The following is a 25,585-nucleotide window of genomic DNA, read 5'->3' as shown; positions in this document are numbered from 1 at the left end:
TCTGTGTTGGGCTGGGGAGAGTGTGGCCTTGGTTAAAGCTTTGCCCCACATACCATCGGAGATGGGGGCCTACTGAGATGCAGCCTGGGACTCACCACATGCTCTCTTCTGTGGAGAGGAGAAAGGCAGAGAGTAGAAAGAGCGACAGCCCACAGATCAGTCGATATAAATACTTTTTATATGACAAACAGACACACAATAAAAGCCCCTACCCAGCTAGCAGGAAGGGCAGAGAACCACCCCAGGCCGTGTCCTACACTCGGCCAGCCCTACAATGTAGGATGGAGCTGCCTGAGAGAGGGAGACGGAGATGCAGTCAGGAAGCTGAGGCCTCTTGGCTCCACTTGCCTTGGAAGAAGGGAGAGACTGAGCTCTCTCACGCATCTTCCTCCTTGGATGATGCCAAACTCCATCTTGTTGGTGTTTGTTTTTTTGAGACAGGTCTCACTATGACACTCTGACTGTCCTGGAACTCACTGTGTAGACCAGGCTGGCCTTGAACTCAGAGATCCACCGGGTCTGCCTCCCAAGGGCTGGGATTAAAGGCGTGGGCCACCGCTCCTGGCCGCCAAACTCCACTTTTCAGGGCTGTGAAAGGAGTTTCCTACAGCTCCAGCCCTCTGCCACTGAGACTACGTGGTAAAGCAGAATAGACACTGTGGAGGACTGGCTAATGCTGGGCTCCCCAAACAAGTCTCAGACTACACAGTCGGCCTCGTTACGATGCTCACGTTTGGTAGCCGAAACATGAAGAGGGGGTCACATGGGGCCCCGGAGTGTCTGGCTTTACTTCCACGGGGAAGAAAGTCCTGTGAAGGCTATGCAGAGGAGCCAGCTGGAAATTTCTAGAATATCCAGTTTGGTAGACCAATGTGGTCTCTAAAAAGCAATACGACGTGAGAGAGCACTGGATGAAGACATCCTTCACCTCGTCTCTTGTTCCATAGGCCAGGGCTGCAGAGAGCTAGGCCAGTGTTCCTGAGGGGCTCACGAGGTCCTGGGGGAGGCTCTCCCGGGCCTCCTGCATGCGGCGCCGGGCTCGGCGGAAGGCTTCTGTAAGGGAGGGAAACGTTGCCATCTAGTCAGCTACTACGGTGTGGAGAAGACAGTGGCCTTGGGGGTCCAGCTGGGGGAGTGAGGGGCCCACCTAGCACATTGTGCGTGGAACTCTGCTGGCTGAACCCTTCCAGGCGGTCCAACACGCTCCGCATCTGTTTCCGGAGGGAGCTCGATTCCATGAAAGCCCTGCAGGGAGGCCCAACACGCAGTCAAGGCTGCACTCCAACCCTCCAGGACGGGGAGCTGGAGGGGGGGAGGGGGGGGAGGGCAGGGTCCCTCACCTGGACTGCTGCAGGCAGTGCAAACGGAAGGTGACAGAACCCGTGGTCTCAGTGCGGAATCCAAAGCGGCTCAGACGCTCCCCCTGGGCACACAGCCGAGACAGGATCAGTCTGTGCACACTGCAGACCGGAGGCTGTGCCGCCGTTTGTATTCCTAGTCTTGGGACGTGTAGCGTTATGGAGGAAACTTCGTTCTGTCAGACCCCAGCACAAGGGTAACTCCCCTCTTGTAACTCTGGGAACAGTCTACCCTCGTTTGAGACTGAGCAGGTTTAGAGGCTTCTTGCAAGCCCACCTTGCATCTGATTACCAAGGCCTCCAGTGACGGAAGAGGCCAGTTATCTACTGGGGGTCAGGGAATCTCTAAATACACTGCTCCCCAAGGCCCTCCTGGTGTAGATATTTGAACCTGTAAATATGGGCAGGGCCTGCAGCGTAAGCCACAGGAAGGAAGGGGCTACATAACATGGGCACAATGAACAATCAGGGGAGGGGCCTCAGTCCGGACCCCACAGGAACAGAAACACTCAGCCTGAAGTCTCTCCAGAGATAAGTCACCTTGAAGGTTCCCGGGATCCTCACGTAGGAGGGGTCCTCCAGCTCCAGGGAGCCGCCAATGAAGAACCTCCTTAGCTCTGCCACAAGGCCCAGCTCCATGGGCCTCCACGTGGAGATGGTCAGGGTGTGTGAGCCTGTGCAAGCAAGAGGGGTAACCGGCCAGGTTCCATGGCTGACTTCCCAGCAATGACCTGGGTTGGTGAGGACCTGACCTATGTGAAGGTTATCACGGTGGGTGACGGTGCCTGCCTGGAAGACAGAACTAATCTCAGCTATTCTAGGGATCACTGTGTTCTTAAGACAAGCTTGCCAACCTCCCAGAGCCTCCTTCTCTTTTGACCTAGTAAAACGCAGAAGCAAGGACAACATATACCTCACAGTGGGGCTGGGAGACTTGAGATTAGTACGCTGCCTGGAGCACACCAACAGGCCTGTACTTCTTCTCCAAGAGGAACACAGGCTGAGAGGCCACTGCCTGCAGCCCCTCTATTAAGGCTGTGGTCTAACTGGAGGATTGGGACCCAGGACAACCTGTCAGGCTGCTAGACTTCAGGACATCGGTCCCAGCTTCACAGTATCTCTCAGGGGCGGGAAGAAAATCCCCAAAGCTACAAGCAATCTTTCAAGTCAGAGCCCCCGAGGCCTAATCATCTCTACTCTTATCGGGAACACAGGAGTCTTCTGGAAGTGCTTGTCTTGTTGCGAGGGCCGAGGGCATTGGGAAGGGCAGGGACAAGAGGTTACCTGGGGTGGCAGGCAGTACCACAGCCCCATAGCCTTCCACACGGTACCTCTGCCAGAAGTCCAGTGACAGGACCTTACAGTAGAGCACGGGCCACTCCGGGCGGGCATCTGGAAAGGAGGCAAGGTGGCACTCAGGTCACGGGGACCTCTGTTAAGAGAGGCCCTGGGAGAGGAGAAGTGAGGCCGAGGACCGCAGAGACTCACCAGCCGATTCGTCCTCGTGGAGAAAGAAGGCTTCGAATGTGAACGGGTAGGAGAAATAGGCCACCTTGTCCTGGAAAAGAAGAGTGTCCTTTCAGCTCGGCATCACAGAGCGGACAAGCTCTCACTCGGAATTGGTTCTCTGTGTGTCCAATGACAAGGTCACCTTCACACAGGGGAAAGAAAACCTGTCAGCCTGGCAGGAAGCCGACAGGCAGAGGGACAGGTAAAATCAAGCTGCTGTCAGCCTCTTAGGAGATCAAGAGTGACCCTGGCCTAGGCAGCCCCGCAGAGCCCACTCAGAAACACCCCCAACTCTGCTCCTCCAGACTACACAGCGGGTTGGCCTGAGGAAGCTTCAACGCCACCTGGAGCCGCCACCCCCCTCCAGATACGCCCTCTCATCCTCCATACCATTCCCACGGATTTGGTGGCACAGGTCTGGGTTACTCCTGAGAACTGCGGGAAGGATGGGCTTGACCAGTCTGAAAGCCAAAGACCAGACACAATAAGCTCACTAGAGAGGCCAGGAAGTCACTGAGAGAGGACAAAGTTCTTTTAGACATTCATTCATTCACTCACTCACTCACTCGCTCGCTCGCTCACACAGTGTGTTGTTCGTTTCCCGCTGACTGAGTCTGCTCTATGCTGATACGTTGGAGGATGTGAGTGACCAGGATTGTCTCTCCTGGAGCGAACACTCTAGTGTGCCAATGGGCAGGCCAACAGACACAGATGCCATTTGAGCTATGGATGGATGGAACTGCCTAGGAAGACCGGAGGTAGAGAGTAGCCTGGGACGCGCTCACAGTTTAGGATGATCAGATGAGGAGGAATCCACCAGAGAGCCTGACGAGCTCTGAGTGAGAAGGAGGGGCAACACTCCAGAAGCCAAGCAGATGCTTCATGATGAAAGTGAGCCGTGTCAGAGGAAGGTCAGTGTGGTGAAAGAACAGAGCCACTTGAGAACTGACAGTGTGGAGGTGACCTATGACCTTGAGCAGTTTCAGTGGGAGTGGACAGAATGCCCTAGAACTAACTGTGAGAACAGATATAAATGAAGAAAATGCTAGAACATCCACTTACTCGTCTCTGGCAGCTCCACAAAGAAGTGGATGTACAGGTTGTCATACTCATAGCCTTGGGCTGAAACTGAAGAGAGAACACAGATGATAAGTTTAGCTTGTTCTCTCTCTATCCTTCTCCCTCTGTCTAGTCGTGAAGGGCCCACATGCTCTGCAAATAAAGTCTTCCAGAATTCTCAGTTTCTAGAAAAGACTCATCACCAGTTTCCCACGTTCAGCCCAGACTAAGCAGAGGTGAGCAGGTACTCACAGTTCCATCAGACTCTTGCCTGGCTCCAAGACAAGACACTTACCTACCTCTCCATTTACGAAGAGCCGGAGGGCACCCGGGGCGGTCTACGGCAGAGGGGAATGGGAAGGTGTCAGGACCAGAGGGACTCAAGCTGCCCCTCCAGCCCTGTCCCCACATCTGCAGAAGACCTCACACTGGCTACCCAACCTTGGCCACACTACTGCGCATGCTTCTGCCCTGACACTTCTCCACAGAGCCTGTTTCTAGTTCCAAGATTCACAGAGTAACAGGACATCACTTAGATGGCAGGCAGAGTGACAGGAGGACTCTTCAGGCCACCAGGTTCCCTCCCTCCCTCCCTCCCTCCCTCTCTCCATCCATCCATCCATCTCTTCCTCCCTCCTTTCCTCCCTCTCTTCTTTCCTTTCTATTTTTCTTTCTTTTTTCTTTTTTTGGCTTTTCAAGACAGGGTTTCTCTGTGTAGCTTTGCGCCTTTCCTGGAACTCGCACTGTAGACCAGGCTAGCCTCGAACTCACAGAGATCCGCCTGCCTCTGCCTTCTGAGCACTGGGATTAAAGGCGTGAGCCACCACCACCTGGCCCCTTCCTTTCTTTCTTATATTTCTTTATTATGTATACAGTGTTCTGTTTCCACGTATCCCTGCACACCAGAAGAGGGCACCAGATCTCATTACAGATGGCTAACCATGTGGTTGCTGGGAATTGAACTCAGGACCTCTGGAAGAGCAGCCAGTGCTCTTAAGCTCTGAGCCATCTCTCCAGCCCCCAAGTTTTCTTTTTTAATTGTTTGTGTTATCTGTCTTAACTTTTTTCACATTTGTTGCCTATGTAATATAAAAAAATATGAGTTACTTTCTAGAGACAGAGAGAGTGAAGCCAGTGAGTAGCTCTAGCCTTGTTTGCAGGTCTAGAAATGGAATCCCTGGTGAGAGGGGAAAACCCAGACAGGACTCCAGAGTGACTGACTTCAACTGTTTTGGTTTCATTTTCTAAGATCCAAAACACTTGATCAGCAGAAATGGCATCTCTTCCCCCATCTGAGTTGTTCTGGAACAATGTCCACACAAAGGATGAGGAAGACGCTTTTTTATCTTTATATTGTTTTTTAAAAAACGAATTGTAAATTAATATGTGAATGCATTAACACTGATAAAAACCAAAAACCACCTTGTCATGGAGAACAAGTCAAATGCTTGATCTATTCTCCTCACTGCCCAATACCCACTTACCACCACCCACCCAGCCTGCTCCAGGAGAGAGGCCCACACAGCGTGTGTGTTCCCCTTCAGACCCCGTTCTATGCATGCAAGGGTCCACATCACTATGCAGGGTCATGAAACGCTCCTCAGACTTCCTTTCCACACTGCAGAGTGCATCTCGAAGCCTTTTAAGAGAGGTACTATGGTGCCTCACAGTCAAACACTGCTTAAAAGCTCCCAGCGCTGCAGGAAGCTGAGCTACCCACCATCTCAAAGTCTGTGCCCACGAGGCTGCTGAGATACTCCTTGTGACGGCCATAAAGCTGAGGAAACAAAGCGAACAAGTCGTCAAAATGCAGCCCACACCAGACCAGGGTTTAATTCTGGACGGGAGAAAATCAGCAAGCCTCCCAGATACTGACATTTAAAGCGATGTACAGGCCAGTGTGGTAGTTTGTGCCTGCCACCCTGACATTGTTGAGGCCGAGGCAAGAGGGTTGTTGCCAACCCAAGGCCAGCCTGGGCTACATAGGGAGGGACTTCCTGGTTAGTCTGAGCTAGAGTGAGACAGTCTCAACACACACACACACACACACACACACACACACACACACACACACACACACACACACATCCCTGCTAAGAAATAACTAAAATAAAGTGATACACAGCGGCTCTGAAGTTGGCCAGTCTGGGAATGAACCTGGCTCTCAAGGTTTCAAGCTCTATTACTCGGGTCCTTACCTCCAGGATCCTGGTTTATAAAGTGGCCATAATGCTCACCTCCCAGGGTTGTGAGAGCTGAGTGAAATGCATGTGGTATGCCTGGCACAGAACACAGTCAGCACTCGGTGCGTGGCCACTGCATTACGCCCTGGCGTGGTACTGGCAGGGCCAAAGCCTTCTGTTCTGTCAGCTGTGTGTTCTGGGTGGTGCTGGGTTGCCCTCTTCCTCAGCAGCCACCCAGCCACGGTTCCACGTAAACTAGTGCTTACGTCCTTGAACACACGCTGTTCCCGCTCCTCCTCCTCTGGCTGTGCGAGGGAGGACACGTTGTCGACTGTGTATTTCCAAGCGGAAGTATGTTCCTGCTTCTCCCCTTCAGTCTCGATTCTGTAAGGTCAAAGCCACAAGAAGGATCATTTCTGTAGGTGAGAGGCGTGGCCTTCCAGCCCCAGCCCCGGGAGTCAACACTGCCGGGATACAGCTCCCTTGAGGAATATGATGAAGACCACGGCCGTAAGGATGATCAAGAGGGAAATAGTGGAGAAGCAGAAAAGGCGGCAGACTAGATCCATAGATTCTGGACCCATTCTACCTCACAGACGAGGGAAACCATACAGCACTCCGTTCTCACCTTGAAAAGGGACAGGCTGGGTGAGTGACAGACGAGGAAACTGGACCTGGCCTGGCTGAGCTCACCTCCCCTGTTTTAGCCAGGCCCTAGACTCTGCAAGGCATGAATCCTTCTCACTTAACTGCACAGCTAAAGGGATTCCTTTTGCTGCACATTTCCTGGAAGTTTCCTAAAGGCCTATAACCCAGAACAGAGCACGAACCAGTGCCTGGGAACTAAAAGTTTAGGAGAAGATTCTGGAATCCGCTCAATTAGAGGCCGGAGGGCGAGCAGGGAAGTCGTGGCACACTGTTTCCTCCTTCCCACCTGTAGGGTCCTTTGATGCCAGTGAAGTCGGGCTTCACCGTGATCACGCCATTGCTGTCCACCTTCAGAATGCAGAGGACATGCTCATACGTCTTATAGCCAAGCCTGGGGATCAGGGAACCATCATCAAGGTTCAGGGTCACCAGGGAAGGGGAGAAAGGTCGTCAGCCACTTCAGGGGCAGGACAGAGGACACAGTAAGAACCTTCATGGTGACACACTTTCTTCTGAGAACAACAAAAGGCAAAGAGACCCTCCATCCCAAAGGTCCCAGATGGCTCTAACAGGACGCTGCTGATGGGTAACAGGAGGAAAGGGGGCGGGCCAGAGCTGGCAGGGTGAAGTGTCACCACTCACTTTCCATAGGGCCCCAGGTCTGCCATAATGTACATGGTCTGAAGAGGTGTGTTAATGGCATGGTTGTTCCTGATGAAGTCTTCTGAGGGCTCCCAGGTGATGATGCGAGACTTGAGTTTGCTACCCTCCCTGGGAGGGATCACAGGAAAGGGTCACTTCCCTGGCACCCCACAAAGAGCCTGAAGGAGATAAGGGATCCCCGCCCCCACTGGGTCTGTCACTGGATGGGAAGGATTAGTCAGGAGAAATTAGAGGAGCATTAGTGTGAGACACCACAGAGACCCCCTGGCCCCCGCTTGCACTCACATCCCTCGCCTGTCCTGGCGCCGCCGCCTGACGTTGGCCATCCGTTCAACCAGAAATGATGGCGTCTCGCTGGCCGCAGAGGTTATTTTCTGACAGTACTGGGGGAAGAGAGCAGTCTTGTGAATGTTAAGTGGTCAGGGCTACATGGGTTAAAAACACCTGAGAGGAAGCCTTCCTGCTGACCCTTGCTCCAGGGTGCAAACCCAACAGATGGAACCTCACAGTTACCCTGGGGGAGGGGGGTGGGGATGGCACGATCCGAGGAAGACTCCTACTGTATGTGGTTTTCATAGGATTCCAGAAATGAGTTGTTTATGCTAATCACGACATCAGCCTGCATTCTCTGAACATATGCCAACAAGAAGTTGGGTGAGTGTGCCTGGTAAATGTCGATGCTAACTAGGCAGTCAACAATGCCAAACAGGATACTATGGTTTTTGAGAGAGTTCTCATTTGGGCAAGCTAGCACCAACTGTATTTTTTATTTGCTTTTCCAAAACGGTCTAGAATTTATATGCTGCTGGCTCACGGCTCTCCTGAAGAAAGCAGTCCAAATCTTTCAAAAGACTCACACTAACGCCTGCTCCCGGCAGAGCTCTAAAGGATCATAAACACAAGAATCAGAAAATACAGTTCTACTTTCAGGGAATTTTTCGATGTTCCTAAGAAGACATATATCATGATGGAAGAGAATGTGAAACAAGTCCACAAGGGCACACCAGTGCACGCAAAAGCACAGGCATTCCCCACGGCCTAAGCAAATTCCTCTTCTCACCTGTAAACTCTGAGTTTTGGCGGAATTTTATTTATTTAATTATTTGAGTTTTCAGACAGGGTTTCTTTGTGTAGTTCTGGCTGTCCTAGAATTCACTCTGTAGACCAGGCTGGCCTTGAACTCACTGAGATCCACCTGTCTCTGCCTCGCAAGTGCTGGGATCAAAGGCATGCGCCATCACGGCAACTGGGCTTTGACAGAATTTTAAATAGATTGTTCTAGATTCTGACTTACTCTCCACACTCCCTCTGACCCCTTGACCCCTGTCCCATGACCCTCCAGGAGTGTACCAGCCACACCACCCGCAGACTCCGCCCACTCCAGCCTGGCTGCCAGCAGCTCACAGCAGTTTCTAGAACACCTCTCTCCCTTTCCTGGGCTTCCCACTTACCACACAGTACCAGTGAGGCTAGAAAGCTAGGGGAGACAAAGAAGGAAGCGATGATGCCTCAGAAAGGACAATACCTCTTCCAAGTCGGTGTATCTATCAGAGTCAGTGTAGGTGAAGATCCTCCGGTTTTTCCTGCCGCCCGAATTCTCCAGCTTCAGGATCTCTTGGCGGTACTGATGATCCAATGGACTCTGACACGCAGACTCATTTTGGTACAGATCTACTTCAAACTGAGGTCACCACAAAGAAAGAGATCAGTTGGGACGACCTCAGACTTTGGTTCCCATAGCTACCAGACCAAATCACTGCTTCGGAGCTGGTTGACACGGTTTGATAACCAACCATCCCTTGTTTAAATAATGAAGGGCAGGGGAATCTAAGAATGTTGGAGTTAAAAGGAACCAAGCTGATGTTCTCATTCAACTCTGCTGCTAGAGATGCCGCAGAGCCCAGAGACAGGGAACGCCTTATCCAGACACTAGACTGAGCAGCGGCGGCGGCCGTTATATCACAATATCCAAATAAACACAACAAGGGAAAGTATAAACCTCCACAACCTCTCGTGGAAATCAGTTCGCCGGCATGAGTCACCAGCCAGGCGGGAGTCCGACGGGTGGAGGGAGACCGAGGACAGGTAATACTGGCTCACCTGGCTGAAGAGTTTCTCCTGCCACCCAATCACAGCCTCTTCCTCCTCTTCCTCATCAGGGCGGTGTCCACCTCCAAACAAACAGAACGAGTCAGACCGGCAACACGTCTCCCGCTGGGCTTGATTATATAACCAACGTTCCTATTCTGACTTCATTTTGGTTTTAAAAATCCATTGTTGTTGTTTGAGATGGTGCCTCACTCTGCAACTCAGTCTAGCCCCATATTCCAGATCCTCCTGCCTCAGCCAGAAAAACCACTGACGTGACGTGTGCACACCACCAGGCTTGACTTCAAAGTCCCTATTCACACTGACCACAAACCCCACTGGAGTTCGGTGATTCACTAAGTACCCAGTCTAGACAAAGAACGGAGGTGGTGGACATACTTGGGTTAATACTAACAGCCATGATTAGGACCTGAGGCAGCTTAACCACTACTCTAATTTGAAATAAAAGGCAGTCTTGCCTTTCAGGAAATACTTTATCTAATCCAGTATTAGGAACTGAAATTTAGTTAGAGCTGGAGGCCAGCCTTCCTCAAGCCCGTCTGCATTTGCTAGATAAGGAGCCCAGTGTTTTTCTTTCAAATCCCGAAACCACCGACAGAATCATCCATGAACACTAACTCGGGAGAGGAAGCACCAGGAGAGGACAGGAAGCAAATAAATGATTTTTTTAAAGAACCATATTTAATACGGTCCTGGCTCTGTGTGTCTTTCGAAAGATGCCTTCTTTGTGATCCACAGTCTACCCTTCTTGCCTAAGAATATTTCTGAGTAGAAAGAGAAAGAGCAGAAGCATGAAAGATTATTGGACAACGCAAGGACCCTGCCCCATCTTTTGGCTTCCAAGGCAAGGTAAATCACATTTTCCTGAAAACTCCTTTTTAAAAATTATTTTAAGTGTATTTACATACACATTTGGAGTTTGGAACACATTTCTCTTAGAAGTTACCCCCCACGCACACCCCATACACACAAAAGTCACACTTGGGGTGGGGGAAGGGGCCCATGGCTAACCTGATTTCAAGCCCCAGGACTCATGGGGTGAAAGGAGATAACTGAACTGACTCCCCAAGGTTGTCCTCTAAGCTTCCCTCTTACACTGTGGCATGGACATGCGCACACACAGAAGTAAACGAAAATGTAAGAAAGATCACGAGGGTTCAAAAGCGCCCACGTGCCCCCGCTATGTGACCCGGGGCAACAAACTCAACCTCTCTGAGCCTTCTGTTCCTCCTCTGTACCTCAACTGCCACGGACCCTTTCCTCAGTTCTCAAGGGGATGCATCATCATCACCAAAAACACCCACTAGCAACTTGAGGAGGCCTAAAAGTGGCCAAGTCTATGAGGTCCTTCCCCATCTGAGCAGCAGGCTGGTAATGAAGGAAGTTGCTTGGTGTGACTCTTTGCAGATGAACTCTGTCAAGAAAAGAGAAGCCCAAAATACACGTGTCAAAGACGCAGGACCAGGAGATAAACACAGCGAGGAGGACGGGAAAAACAAAACCACAGAGGCGGAGATGCTAAGCAGTGAGCGCGGGAGGAGGTGGGGAGGGGCGGGGGCGCCTGCAGAAGTCAGTGCGAGGGAGTGTTGGGGACACACGGGCCCGAGGGGTTTGAAAGTAACGAGAACTTGAAGGGTCATGGGCAGGAGTGAGGTCTGGAAGGGGTGCTTGGAAGCTTTCAGTGGGAAAAGGGCTCGATAGCGAGAAGTGCAGAGATGGCAGAGGAAGTAGCTGGGATGGCAAGCGGAAGTGGGGGGCTTCCGAACTCCCGAAAGCTGAGGGTGGAATTGTCTGAGAGCATAGAGTTAGGGGGTCCCGGAGCTGGGGTGGTGTGACTACCGGAGGCGCAGGTTGCGCACGGGGTCCCGGGAGCGATATACGGCCTCGCCGGTGTCAGTGCTCCAGACCGCTTCCGCCATGACAGCTGCTTCGGGGCCGCGACTGCGCCGGAAAGCGCGGTGCCCCGTTTCCCTGGCAACGGAGACGCGGGCTTTCTCGGCGCTGGTGGCGCTGTGCACGCCGCGCTCCATTCCGGCGGGAGCCAGTCCCTAGCCGGGCAGGGGGATTCTGAGCACTGTAGGGTGATAAAGGTGTCCAGGCTGGCTTGTCCCGTGTGGATAAAGCTGACCCACACCCACGGCGAGAGTTGATGCACGGCACAGACGAGGAAGCCGCCACCAGCCACTTCATGGAAGTGTGAAAATAGTGGTGGGGGCCGGAACCAGGTGACCTGAGTCCTTACTTTCTAACCAAACACTGCCTTCCACTGAACATTTGAAAACTTTGGCCCGGGGGGCGCTCGAGAAATGGCTTAGTGCTTAGTGGCTGCTCTTCCAGATGACCTGGGTTTGGTTCCCAGCACCCACATGGCCACTCACACTTGTCTGTAACTCCAGTTCCAGGGGGTCAGACACCTTCCCTTCTTCCAGGACACATGTGGTGCCCAGACATACATTCAGGCAAAAACCCATACACATAATTTTTTTTTTTTTAAGAAATAAAATTGTGGCCTAAACCGTTGGTGGATGTGACTGAAAGAACACAGCTTTCGCAAGGAACCAGGGAATGTTATGTCATGAAGACATGAAAACATATTCTTGGAAGAAAACCCAAAACTATGGGGCAGATATATTAGTCGTTGTGTTGGTATGCACTGAGCTAGAGAAAGAAAAAACGAGGAAGCCCGCAGTAAGGAAGCAAAGAGTGTTTTTAAGAACTGGTTTTCCCCCAGGTATGTTGGTTCTGGATTATTAGTCAGTTTAGATCCCTCGCCAACCCCTGAAAAACCACCTAAGTGACATTCAGAAGTCATGGTTCGTTGGACTACCAAAGGAAAGACGGTATAAATTTAATCCTGGCAGTTTGTCAATGTCAACATTAGTTCTCTGACAGCTGCTGCTCCTTCATTGGAATAAGCAACTATTGCCAGGACTGAGGGATCTCACGGCGGATTGGTTACAGGGCACAGAAGTCCCGGGCTCATAGCTGCTCATTGTGTGTTACTAAGAATGCACCACAAACAGCACCCACTTATTAAGAACTAATACAGTTTGTTTGTATTGACTCTAACCCTCATAAAAACACCTCCAAAAGGTACTTTAATTCCCATTTCAAGATGAAGTTAGCGAAGGCCAGGCGAACCTCCCACTGACTTTACTGTCTCCTGCCCACCGCCTTAGGAACACACAATTTCCAATGAAGTGATGATTTCAATAGATGAAGCCATGGAGACTGACTCATTAAAGAGAAAGGCATTCTGGTTTTTCTTCTTAAAGACGAGACTAGACAGGCACGGTGGTCTATGCTCGGATTCCCAGCACTAGGGACATGTATGCAGGAGGATTTCAAGTTTAAATAATTCAAACAAAAGAAAAGAAAAATAAACAAACAATAAGAGAAACAACTAACTGAGGGCTGGAGGTTCAGTGGCTGAAGGCCTTTGCTACTAAGCATGATGAACTAAGCTTGGTCCTTGGGACAAGAAAACCAGCTTCACGGAGGTGTCCTCTCACGTCCACACTTCTCTCTGGCACCATTGCCAACGATGATAATAATAATAATAAACCTTTTTCCTCAGTGAGCCTCCTAGGGCATTGGCTGTGTCAAAATGAAGCCGGATATCTCCTTCCGAGCCACTGGCTACGTAGAACTCGTTGAAGTGGATGATGAACGAACGCAAAGGTCACACATTTTATGAGAAGCACATGGCCGCAGAAGGAACTGCTGATGCTCCCTCCGGGTGAAAATTGGAAGGGTTATGTGGTCCGAATCAGTGGTGGGAATGACAAACAAGGTTTGATCCTGAAGCAAGGTGTCTTGACTCATGGCAGAGTGCGCCTGCTGTTGAGTAAAAGGTGTTCTTGTTATAGACCAAGGAGAATTGGAGAGAGGAAGCACAAGTCTGTTTGCAGATGCATTGTGGATGTTGAACTGAGTGTTCTCAACTTGGTTGTTGTGGGAAAAAAGGGAGAGAAGGATATTCCTGGACTGACAGATGCTACTGTGCCTCAGCAACTGGGCCCCAAAGGGCTCCAAGAATCTGAAGGCTCTTCAGTCTCTCTAAAGAAGATGATGTCCACCAATATGTTGTCAGAAAGCCCTTAAACGAAGAAGGTGAGAAGCCCAGGACCCAAACACCCAAGATTCAACGGCTTATCGTTCCATGTGTCCTGTAACACCAACGCCGACCTACTGCTATGAGGAAGCAACTAAGAAAAACAAGGAGGAGGCTGCAGAATATGCTAAACTTTTCACCAAGAGAATGGAGGAAGCCAAAGGAAACCTCCAGGAACAGATTGCCAAGAGATGTAGGCTGTCCTCACTGAGAGCTTCTACTTTTAAGTCTGAGTCCAATCAAAAATGCGAGTCTTCAAGAGTAATAAATGATCAGATCTTGAAAAAAGAAAGGATAGTATTTAAGAACTTTCTTTTAATAGACAACTACTGTGTTACATGAGCAATAAGTAATAAGGATGGAGTCTACATCCACAATTTAGTTTTATAACCAAATCAAACTTACACCAAAATCAATCTGATGAAACTGTATGCAAAACTGTTATTGTCCACATGGTGTGGGGGTATAGGCTGTTAGTATAGTAAGCATAATTACCATTATTTTTGTACAAATACACTTTTTTTTTATATTTCTCCTTGCCTACTAATTCCTATAAAACTATCTTTGTAAATCTGAGGTTCTGGAGTAGGAGTCAAAGTTTCAACTTTAGGGTTCTGATTGGAACATTTTTCCCAAGAGTTCATAGTTTTTAGCAGAGTCTGGAAAGAATTTGCACCCTGATATCAAGAATGGCCTGGATTTCATGTATTCTTGCCATTAACTTTTTATGTGATACTTAGGTGTGGGGAAAACACTGCCAACAGTCTATCCACCCTGCCTTTTGTATCTGTGGGTTTCCTGTGCATAGATTTAACCAATTACAGGTTGAAAATGTTCAAGAACGAAAAATGTTGTTACCTGTGCTGAACATAGGTAAACTTCTTTCTTGTTGTAATTCCATAAACAATACAGTAAAACAAACATTTCCATAGCATTTACATTGCATTGCGTATTCTTAGTGATCTTGAGATGATTTAAAGCATCCAGGATTGTAAATCAGTATGCAGAGTGCTTGCCGAGCATGCAAGAAGCCGTGGGTTTGATCTCCAGCACCACATAACCAACTGTGATAGTACAAATCTGTAACCTCAGGACTTGGGAAGTAGAGGCTGAAGGATCGGGAGTTCAAGGTCATCCTTGGCTGTACAGCTATTTTGCAGGCAGCTGAGCTGAGACCCTGTCTCAGACAAACAAAAACCTAAATAACAACAGATTAAAAAAAAAAAAAAAAAAGAAGTCCAAGTCTTGTCTGTGGTGGTACTGTGTTCCCCGAAATATTGTGCATGCTAATAAACTTATCTGGGGTCACAGAACAGAACAGCCACAATATTAAACATAGAGGATAGGCAGTGGTAACACATGCCTTTAATCCTAGTATTCCAGAGGCAGAAATCCCTCTGGATCTCTGTGAGTTCAAGGCCACATTGGAAACAGCCAGGCATGGTGACTCACGCCTTTAATCCCAAGAAGTGAACCTTTAATCCCAGGGAGTGATGGCAGAAAGCAGAAAGATATATAAGGTGTGAAGACCAGAAACTAGAAGCATTTGGCTAGTTAAGCTTTTAGGCTTCTAGCAGCAGTTCAGCTGAGATCCATTCGGATATGAAGATACAGAAGCTTCCAGTCTGAGAAAACAGGATCAGCTGAGGCACTGGCAAGGTGAGGAAGCTGTGGCTTGTTCTGGTTCTCTGATCTTCCAGCATTCACCCCAATACCTGGCTCCAGGTTTGTTCTTATGAATAAGACCTGCTAACAATTTGTGCTACACTTGTCTTCCAAGATCACAAAAACAGAACAAAACAACAACAGAACAAACTAGAAGGTACAAGGTACAATGGGTTGAGCCAAAGAGCCACATGCTGCCTATTCACTGCATAGATTATACCTGACCTGTGTCCAAGGACAAGGCCATTAAGAAGGTCAGCATTTAGAGCACAGAAGAGGCCACTGCTGTCATCTTCAAAGCAAGCATCTTTAATGCTTTCGTGCTTCACAAGCCCTCAGTGAAGCGGCATTACTGAGCCGTGCCATTCAATGTAAAGTGGTCAGGAGTCACTCTCATGAAGTCCAGAAGGTCCAAACAACCTCATGCTTTTTTAGGCCTGCTGGTGACACTATAGAACCTCCATTTTAAAAAAAAAAAAAAAAGGAAAAGGAAAAGGAAGCCTGGTGGTGGTGGCAGCGGCACACACTTTTAATCCCAGCATTTGAGAGGCAGAGGCAGGTGGATCTCCATGAGTTCAAGGCCAGCCTGGTCTACATAGTGAGTTCCAGGACAGCCAGGGCTACACAGAGAAACCCTGTCTCACAAATACAAAACAACAATGAAACGTATACAGGAGGGTGTGGGGGGTCATTTTGTGCAAGTGTTTCTGAACTAAAAGGTTTCTCCAAGCCATGTGTCATTTTAGGAAAAACCGCAATGAGTGTCAACTCTGAGCCATTCTGGTTTGGCACAGAAGTGGGAGGATTACCTGTGATGTTGGACAGAAGTTTGGCATGTGTGTTGTATAATCTCAAAAATAAACAGGTGACTTTGAAGAGAAAAAAAGAAAGACAGAAAGAAAGCAAACAGATGAGTGTGTCTGCCTGGGGTGAACTGGGGGTATAAGAGTCAAGAGGGAGAAATTATAAAGGTACTTTGGGGGAGGATGGATTTGTTATCTTGATTGTGGTGCTGGATTTCACCAGCGTACACACGTGTTAAAATGTGTTAGTACGATCTACACACATTTTAAACACTGCAGTTTAATGTACACCAATTGTACCTCAGTAAACTGGTTTTTTTAAGCTTCAAAAAAATATGTTCTAGGGGCTGGAGAGATGGCTCAAGAGTGGTTAAGAGCACTGACTGCTCTTCCAGAGGTCCTGAGTTCAATTCCCAGCAACCACATGGTGGCTCACAACCACTTGTAATGAGATCTGGCGCCTGCAGGGAAACATGCAGGCAGAATACTATATACATAATAAATAAATAAATAAATAAATAAATAAATAAATAAATAAATAAATAAATAAATGTTAAAAAAAAGTATGTTCTGAGTCAAATCTATGAGTCCATCCTCCTCTGGACTCCTGCCTCCTTTAATCTATGCCCACCTGAGCCCCAGTTACCAGATGAGCCATGTGAGAACAGGCCCAGGAAAGTCTCTCTTCTCCCTCGTCAGTTGTTACTTTATAGTTTACCTGACTCAGAGGATGTAATTCATGAAAGCAGAAAAAGAGTCACTGAGCTGCAGACTGCCTGTGCATTCATTGGGCTTTAGTACAGATCCCTGTACTCACCTTGGCACTGTGAGCAGCATTTGGATACAACGATCTTATGAGGAATGATTGAAATGCATCATCTGTCTCATCAAAGGAATACATGTGTGTGGGTACATCAGAATCAAAAAAGCAAAAGACAAAGAGAATCCGAAAAGCAGAAAGAGAGAAGCGAATCCTTGTGCATGAGGGACCCTCGTGAAATCTGAGCTAAATTCTTCTCAGAAAGTCTGGGGCTGGAGTGATATGCTCAACAGAGACGTGGGAGTGGCAACAGGCCCACAGAAGATGCTAGACGTCACTAATCAGTTGTGGGATATTTGTACACTAGTTGAGACAAGGCTAAGCTAAAGGCCAAGCTTTCATAATTAATAAGAAGTTTATGTGTCGTTATATGGTGCTGGCAGCGGAAAAGAAAGTCTACATATGGTATCCAATGTGGGGGCTCGAATATCCAAACCTAGGACCTGAGAAAGCTAAGAAAAGGTCTGGACAGGGAGCTGGATGTGGGTTCCTAGTCCTGCAGTCCCTCAGACTGGCCAGTGCTCAAAGGCATGTGGAGATGTGGCTCCTGTCCCTTACCTCTGGGCTGGAGCCAGTCATCAGCACCATGCACCAGCACCACGTGCTAAGTAGAGCCATACGGCGGCTGATGTGGCAACTTAAGATTTGTCTCACTCGGTCAGAGAATGCTGCAGGTGCTTAGTCAAACCAGGTCCAGACACAGAAAACCTCTAAAAAGGTACGGTATGTTTAAAATGTGTTTCGGTGCTGAAGAAAGAAAAGAAAATGGGTACAGTCATAGAAAAAAAAATAGTTCAAAAATAATAAAGTCTTTAACGAGAGAGTAAAGTAATACAAATAACAAGCCACATAAGTTGGGAAATACACAGGTCATCTGGATCCTGTATGGTGCTTTGTTGACTTTGAATTTTTAAATGCTAATGTACAAAAAACAATAGCTGTTAAGAGACATTGGATTATGGAAACTAACTTCAAAATGGAAGTCAGAAAATGTGTTGTGTTGGGGGAGGGGTTATGCCTTTCTTTCCACAGGAAACAAAAAGTTATTGTTCTCTTCAAAATTAATAAAGACCAGCCAGGCAGTGGTGGCACATGCCTTTAATCCCAGCACTTGGGAGACAGAGCCAGGCAGATCTCTGTGAGTTCGAGGCCAGCCTGGTCTACAGAGCGAGATCCAGGATAGGCACCAAAATTACACAGAAAAACCCTGTCTTGAAAAGTCAATAATAATAATAATAATAATAACAACAACAACAACAACAACAACAACAACAACCAGATTTGATCAGGGGAGACTTCCTGAGGATATTGGCTGCAGACATGAGGGAAAAATCCAAAAAAGCCTACAAGACAGGAGATGTATATGCTGATCCCTTTACAGAGGGAAAAATCCAAAAAAGCCTACAAGACAGAAGATGTATATGCTGATCCCTTTACATGGGAACATTTCTGAGATTGGATGGGACATGATAAATCCTGTTGGCTACAGGTAGTCCTCATGATTTATTACTATATGTCATCCTTTCATATGGATGGATAGAGATTTATATTACAGTTTGGTTATGCAGTCCAAGCAGATTTATAAAGTTGACAGATGCCTTTTCCCTGCTCAAACATAAAACAAAAAGTCATCTTTAGCTGACTTGTGCACACCACACATTCCATACTTGTGTTAATACAGATATATATGCTACCTTTAAAAGTTTGTGTTTTCAGTAAAAAGACCAGACACAGACACCAATAGAGACAAGTAGCCTAGGTGGTCTAGCCCCTCAGATCACCTCTGTTGCAGTTTCCTCAAAATTCTGTATCCAGAACAACTTCAAAGCTGCTAGCTGAGATGGTCCAGCCTCACAGACTTCAAGACTTCAGATAAGCTCTACACTTTCCCATCACATAGAGACTAAACAAGAAAATGATACAGCTAGCTCTCCCAGGACTTGACCATTTTCCCAAATTTCTCAGGGTCCCCTAAAGATGTCGTCACCCCCAGACGACAAGAAGTAATTTTAAGAATTTGACTCCCACATTCCCAAGAGGTGGGGTGGGTGGTTTTCGGTTGTTCAATGGGTTATGAATGTTTGTTATCATTTAGGGGGGTTGGTTACAAATTGTTACTGGTCATGGACAGGGAGGACTGTTGGGGAATATTATTTTAAAGTGTGTTGCATTTTTTCCTACTGCTTTTGTTAACAATTCAAAGATGTGTTTGATTAAATAAAATTAACTTTCAAGCAGGAGGCTGAGCCAGCAACTAGCTGACAGGAAGTGGCAGGGAGGAACCCTGAGGAGCAAAGGTTTTTAAGTGGGGGCTGAGAGAAGAACTCTGGGTTTTTGGGTAGACACCAGCAAAGGGGGAAGGTTAGCTACTAACCATTCAGCCTCTCTGAGCAAACAGAATTCCACCTAAACCATCGGATTGTGAGTTCTTTAGATTCAGATAAAGTTTCCCTTAGTATCTCTGAAAGAGTCGATGCCTGAAGGAATAGAATCCCCTCAGGCTGCGGCCCTTGTGGCCAAACTGCTGTTGGTAGCAGAGGAGCTGCGGTCTCTGACTAGGACAGCCGTTGCTTGAGGAGCAGCCACTATAGAAAATAAAAAACATAACAACAGGGGAAAATAAGCAAGGGAGGTTAGGTTCAGGGATCTCTTTCTGAAAAGATAAAAAGGGGATATAAAAATGACAGGATAACTGCATAATGGGTGTTAACAGCTTAGATGCAAGATTGTAAAACATCGTTAGCAAACTTCTGCCCTCTGGGCTTCTCTCATTGTGCTGTTAGCCTGTATGTAAGACATCTTCCCTCCTTCAATAAACAGCATTCAGCATTAAAGAAAGAAAGAAAGAGAGAGAGAGAGAGAGAGAGAGAGAGAGAAAGAAAGAAAGAAAGAAAGAAAGAAAGAAAGAAAGAAAGAAAAAGAAAAAGAAAGGAAGGAAGGAAGAAAGAAATGTGACAGGATAAAAGGGTAGATTATTAAATCTACTTTAAACTAAAAGGCAGCATTAATCTCAAATATTTTACACTGGTATAGATTTTTTTATTGATACAAATTTAAGGTTATTTTATATATATGTTCTACTTTTGTTTAAAGTATTGTACCTATGTAGCTCATTTAACAATGTAATGTAAATTTCTAGTCCTTGAAAGTTATTAATACAAACTATTTAGGATAATTAAGAAATACAAGGTTAGTAGTTAGTTATCTAACAATCAAATTTGTGGCCACGTTAGGTATTTTTTCAAGGTCAAACACATATATTTTAGATAGACAAGTGGTCCTTAAACACTTCAGAGATCTACAGAATATGGCATTGGAGATGTTTTAATAAGCTAAGGTGTTTCATGACAGTAAGACACGTGTGCTCCTGGCAGCACCAATTTACTTAAAAAAAAGATGAGCATCAAAGAACCCCCATATGGAGTTTGCTTTTATAGTAGCAAAGTTAACCACTGGAGAAGAAACTGCCCTTGCCTTGACTATTTATAATATGCTGTCCAAATTGGACAACAGAACACAAAAGAAGGGGACTGCCAAACTTTGCCAAGACAAAGTAGGACAGTCCTTCAGAAATTTCCTGCTTCACAAAGGTCTGTCAGATATTCTAGGCCTGTAAGCCTAAGATGGATGCCCCAACATCGCAGAGGAAACTTGGGTGACTATCCAGGCAGCCAGCTGTTTCTTTCATTTCTATAGCTTTGGCAGTTGCTTGCTCTGTACTTAACTGTTTACTCAGGTAATATTATATCCTTCTTGGGTCTTTGATGGGGTTGAAGATGAGATAGTTATAGTTTTACAGTTTTCCTTCTTACTAAATTCAGAAAAGAAACATACATAACAGATGTAAAGTTTGTAAGATTCAGAAACATAAAAGTTTAAGTTGTTTATCTAAGAAGATCTTTTAAGGTCTAACAAAATATTTTTAGGATAGTAATACAAGTTATGATAGAAAATAGTTTAGGTATAAAACTGGGCTCTCAAGATAAGATAGAGATAATAGAGTAATTTCTTCAAATTTGACCAATACAAATGGACTAGACATGGTGAATGTAATTCTTACTTGGTAACTGTTCTTATTATACATAATTTTACTACATTAGAATTAAGACTTTTCCTTTTTATTTAGACAAAGAGGGGGAAATGTGGGATATCTGTACACTGTGTGAAAATGTATTGCTGTGATTAGTGTAATAAAAAAAACCTGAACAGTCAATAGCTAGTCAGAGGTTGGAGGGGGCTTCTGGGGACAGAGAGGACTCTGGGAAGAAGAAGGGTGGAGTCACCATTCAGACGGAGAGGAAACAAGAGGTGCAAGATGAAAGAAAGGTGACTCCACATGATAGAATGTAGATTAACATAAATGAATTAATTTAAGTTATAAGAGCTAGTTGAGAGAAACCTTAGCTAAAGGCCAAGCTTTCATAATTAATAAGAAGTCTCCGTGTCATTATTTGGAGCTGGCAGCAGAAAAGAAAGTCTGTCTACACTAATCATGAGGAAATTAAATATTAAAAAGACAGTAAAAGTGGATCTGGACACAGCGGAAATGGAGATGAGGAGTGCTGGGGCAGAGGATGGCTTCACTGGTCACTAGGTTGAGCAGCTGTCTACAACAGGGAAGGACACACACACAGGGGCCACATGGACTCAGAGGAGGCCTGGCCAGCCGAGAGGCACGTTCTTCCCCTGCTCTCTGAGATCAGACTCCTGAGTGGGAATGAAGAAAGAAGGAAAATTCCCGTCCCAGGAAACAGAAACACCGCTGAAAGAAAACTGGATGGAGATATCCTGTCCTGCTGTAGAACAGTGGCCTCAGTCACTTTAACTTGAAACTGAGGAGTATAGAAAGCAGGACACCAGGGATGCCGGTGTGTGAGGGAAGCAGCGGACTGTGTGGGGCCTTTTGTCCTTGGGTCCCAGGGGGAGGATGCCCTTACTCATAATGCTGGAGGACCTCTGTCTGCATCTTTTAAGATTACAGATGTTAAGTCTCTCAAGAAGACCACCTGTCAAGGGCAATAGGAAGAATTGCCAACAACTGAAGAAAACCAGACACTATAGAGAATTCGACAGAGACATGGATTTCTCAGCCACTTTAAACTCAGGCTGCACCTCAATTATAATAGTAGTCACACTCACTGGGCAGCAGTGGCACACGTCTTTAATCCCAGCACTAGGGAGGCAGAGGCAGGTGGATCTCTGTGAGTTCCAGGCCAGCCTGGTCTACAGAGTGAGATCCAGGACAGGCACCAAAACTACACAGAGAAACCCTGTCTCAAAAAACAAGAAACAAAAACCAAATCGTAGTCACACTCAACAACTTGTAGGATAATTTAAATCTAAAAAGCTAACACCTTTAATGCTCACACATAAACATAATTTGCTTTTTTCTCTCATTCTTTTCATTTATTTATTTATTCATTCATTCATTCATTTATTTATAGATTTTTGAGGCCTAGTCTCACTGTGTAGCACTGGCTGGCCTGGAACTCTCCATGTAGACCAGGCTGACCTCAAATTTATGAAGAGCTGCGTGCCTCAGCCTCCCAAGTGTTGGGGTTAAAGCTTACATGACTGCACCTGGAGCCACTCATTTTCCACTTTAGATCAGATGGAGCAGATTTGCAGTGTAAAGTCCTGTCACGTAGAGGCAACTTTGCTTAAGTTTTTTAGGTTGTAGACTTCAGCTAATGTATAAGAAATTATTCTGCCGGGCGGTGGTGGCGCACGCCTTTAATCCCAGCACTCGGGAGGCAGAGGCAGGTGGATCTCTGTGAGTTCGAGGCCAGCCTGGTCTCAAAGCAAGTTCCAGGAAAGGTGCAAAGCTACACAGAGAAACCCTGTCTCAAAAAACAAAACAGAGAGAGAGAGAGAGAAAGAGAGAGAGAGAGAGAGAGAGAGAGAGAAATAAAGAAATTATTCTGTAAATTCTGATTAATATCTCAGAAAACCTATGAGTCATGATCATTAATAGGAGGCATTGTGTGACTATTTTAGAATCAGGCCATAACCAGCAGTCAAGACTATGCTAAGATTTGTGTCCATTTTGCAATTTGTAAGTGTGTGCCTATATGAACCAATGTTTCTTTCTTCTTTTTTTTTGCATTGTTTAAAGTGAATTCATTTCATTAAATGAGTTATGTAGATGCTTTAGAAAATACTAGAATGCCACTACATGCATATTAATGACCAAAATTTGGAAGATAGACAAGAGTAAATGCTGATGATAGCGGAACTCTCACAAGCACTGGTCAATGCTAAAGAAGACAGCCTCTTTGGAAAACTGGAAATTAAGTTGTTTTTTAAAAAAGACTTATTTTATTTTTAATATATGTATGTGTGTGAGGGGGCCAGAAGTGGGCATCAGGTCCTCTGCTATGAAACTAGGAGTTACAGGTGCGTGTGAGCCACACAGCATGGGTGCTGGGATCTGATCCCCAGTCCTCTAGAAGAGCAGTTCATGTCCTTACCCACTGAGCCACCTCTCTAGGCTCTGGAGATTTTATAGAAAGTAAGACACTTACATGCCATATGAACTAGTTCCCCACTCTACCTGCTCAAGAGAAATGGCAATGTCTGTGAATGTACATAGAAACTTGATTCATGAAAGTAAAATGGAGAACCAGCTCTGATGCCCATCAATATGTAAATGCTTAAAGAAATCGTATTACATCTACTAGGAACACTAATCCATAATAAACAAAGGGCCAATGCACCAAACCCCATGGGTGGATCTAAATGATTGCGAATTTCTAAAAGGCACGAAAGATTACATGCGCACAATGGTTTTTAATATAACATTCTTGCAAAAGAATACAGAGATGGGCAACGTGGGTCAGTGGCTCCTGGGATTGAGTTGAGTCGTAGGGATTGGCTATAAAGGGACAGTGTGAGGAGATTTGGAAATAATAGGACTGTTTTATATGGATCTGTGGTGATGGGATACAAATCATTGTGTTTCTTACAACCTAAAGGAGTTACAAAAACAACTCCGAAAAGGAGTTCTGTTACAACTGAGTGAATTTTTAGACCCTAATCACCTCCCCAGGGTCCCACCACAGGGAATGAATTCTATTGCATGTAAATTTTTGGCTATTAGCAGGCATTGAGAGGTACTTACAATAGAATGCCAACTATGACAGACGGTGCATGCTACAAACGAATCATAAACCCACCGAAAGGAGTAAGGAAAATAGGAACCGAGTGAGTAACTTTGGAACAGTGTTTTGACAGAAAGCTGCAGACTAAACACAAAACAAATTGCCTGCCAACATTGAACTCTAGTTAATATATTTTTCTCAGCAGAGTTAGGTTAGCAATTTTGGAATTACTTTATATGCATAGCAGGGTTGAAAAACAAGTACATATGTAGTAGCTAATGACACTCATTTCTCAGTCCTCAAAAGAGATGTTCCAAACAAGGTAAGGAGGGGAGGCAAGAATGGACTCAGAGATGCTGGCTTAAATGGGATTAGAAACAAAACTCGTGGCATTTTCTAAAGTTTGTCTAAAGACAGGTCCAGAGCACAATATGGTTAAGTATAGCTATGTGTATATAAACGGGCAAGTTGGCATACATGTGGGTACTTCCTAGCCCTGTCCAGAGAAAGCTCAGAAGCAGTCATTTGCCAGTAGACATGAGTACACTCCAGTGCCCAGACCTTGAGTTCCAGATCCATTCTCCACTATCTAGGAATCAGGGCTCCTTGGAGAATTGATTTCACAGAATAAACAGAATGGAACCTCTTGGACACCTTGGCCAGGTAACTGCTGTCAGACAAGCACGTGCCTGACGTGGATGCAGGTCTGTGTGGTTAGCAATCAGCAAGCTCGGCATTGGAAAAGCAGATCTGCAGAGACAGCAACAGCCCTATTACAAGTATATTTTGGGGGAATGACTCCAGGAAAAAGTAGATGGGAGAGGTGTTAAACCCCTGTCTAAAGATTAATCTTGATTTTCAACTCGATTGGGTTGGGCAATGCCTTGATTAGCAAAGCCCCCGTTCATCATGTCTGTCAGTACGTGTCAAAAAATGATTAGATCATGAGGACTCTGACCTAATGAATGGTTTAATTCATCAATGGATTCAAATTATAAACAGGATATTGGGATATTGGGAGACAGGGCTTGGTTGGAGGAAGTAGGTCACTGAGGATGTGTCCTTGGGAACCACAGTGTGGTGCCCTGACCCATTCCTGTTACTGCTCTAGTCTGTTCATTTGACACCATTATGTGAGGTGTTCTGCCACACATAGACAGACAGACAGACAGACAGACACACACACACACACATACACACACAACTGGGTGAAAACTCTGAAACAATGAGGAAAACATTTCTCCAGGTATTTTGGTCACAACTACCCAAGAGTAACTAATTAATCAAGTCAACTTACCTAGAACCCAAGGGAGTGAGCACCTTTTCTAAACAGTGTAGCAACAGCACAAAGTGAGATCACAGACGCTAGGTTGGCAGGACCTGGAAGCTCAGCCTGAGCAGCAGTTTGCTCCTATAGCCCAGGCAGATCTCAAACACTGTTTCCCGAGAAGCATGCTAAGCTTCTGGAAATGGATTGATTTTATCTTGAACAGTCCAGTCCCATCTATCCTGCAGTGTGTCCCAACAGGTTAGCCCAGGTTTCCACAAACATGT

General features: G+C 46.4%; 1 protein-coding gene and 1 pseudogene across 5 annotated transcripts; one reads left to right on the top strand and one right to left on the bottom strand.

The window, feature by feature from the left end:
• Positions 1-156: 156 nt before the first annotated feature.
• Positions 157-11,507, bottom strand: Mks1 (MKS transition zone complex subunit 1). Of its 5 annotated transcripts, XM_028878231.2 has the most exons (18): positions 11,369-11,505; positions 10,834-10,943; positions 9,521-9,591; positions 8,946-9,101; positions 7,706-7,803; positions 7,400-7,528; positions 7,044-7,148; positions 6,376-6,493; positions 5,647-5,703; positions 4,222-4,264; positions 3,930-3,995; positions 3,258-3,328; positions 2,847-2,916; positions 2,643-2,750; positions 1,899-2,032; positions 1,341-1,423; positions 1,148-1,245; positions 157-1,053 (listed from the first exon to the last, which is right to left on the bottom strand). In XM_028878231.2, exons 1-18 carry the CDS (start codon positions 11,446-11,448, stop codon positions 965-967), a joined length of 1,686 nt encoding a protein of 561 aa, XP_028734064.1. In that variant the 5' UTR covers positions 11,449-11,505; the 3' UTR covers positions 157-964. The 5 variants fall into 5 exon arrangements, with proteins under 5 accessions (XP_028734064.1, XP_037056751.1, XP_037056750.1 ...); XM_037200856.1 differs by lacking the exon at positions 1,341-1,423 and having other exon boundaries at positions 11,369-11,506; XM_037200854.1 differs by lacking the exon at positions 157-1,053 and having other exon boundaries at positions 1,155-1,245; positions 1,341-1,499; positions 11,369-11,507.
• Positions 11,508-12,945: 1,438 nt separating this feature from the next.
• Positions 12,946-13,994, top strand: LOC114699236 (annotated as a pseudogene).
• Positions 13,995-25,585: the final 11,591 nt, after the last annotated feature.

This window comes from Peromyscus leucopus, chromosome 8b (genome assembly GCF_004664715.2).
Source record: "Peromyscus leucopus breed LL Stock chromosome 8b, UCI_PerLeu_2.1, whole genome shotgun sequence".
Classification (NCBI taxonomy): domain Eukaryota; kingdom Metazoa; phylum Chordata; class Mammalia; order Rodentia; family Cricetidae; genus Peromyscus; species Peromyscus leucopus.
Note: the sequence above shows the minus strand (reverse complement) of the source record. Positions and strands in the feature narration are given on the sequence as shown.

Bases quoted from the DNA above. Each gene is read 5' to 3' on its own strand.
- Mks1 (XM_037200856.1), bottom strand. From the start codon at position 11,448: ATGGCGGAAGCGGTCTGGAGCACTGACACCGGCGAGGCCGTATATCGC. The intron at 3,329-3,929 runs GTAAGTGGATGT...TTTGGCTTTCAG, and splicing joins TGTGGAGCTGCCAGAGACGA to ACTGGTCAAGCCCATCCTTC. The intron at 1,054-1,147 runs GTGGGCCCCTCA...CCTCCCTTACAG, and splicing joins TTCCACGCACAATGTGCTAG to AAGCCTTCCGCCGAGCCCGG.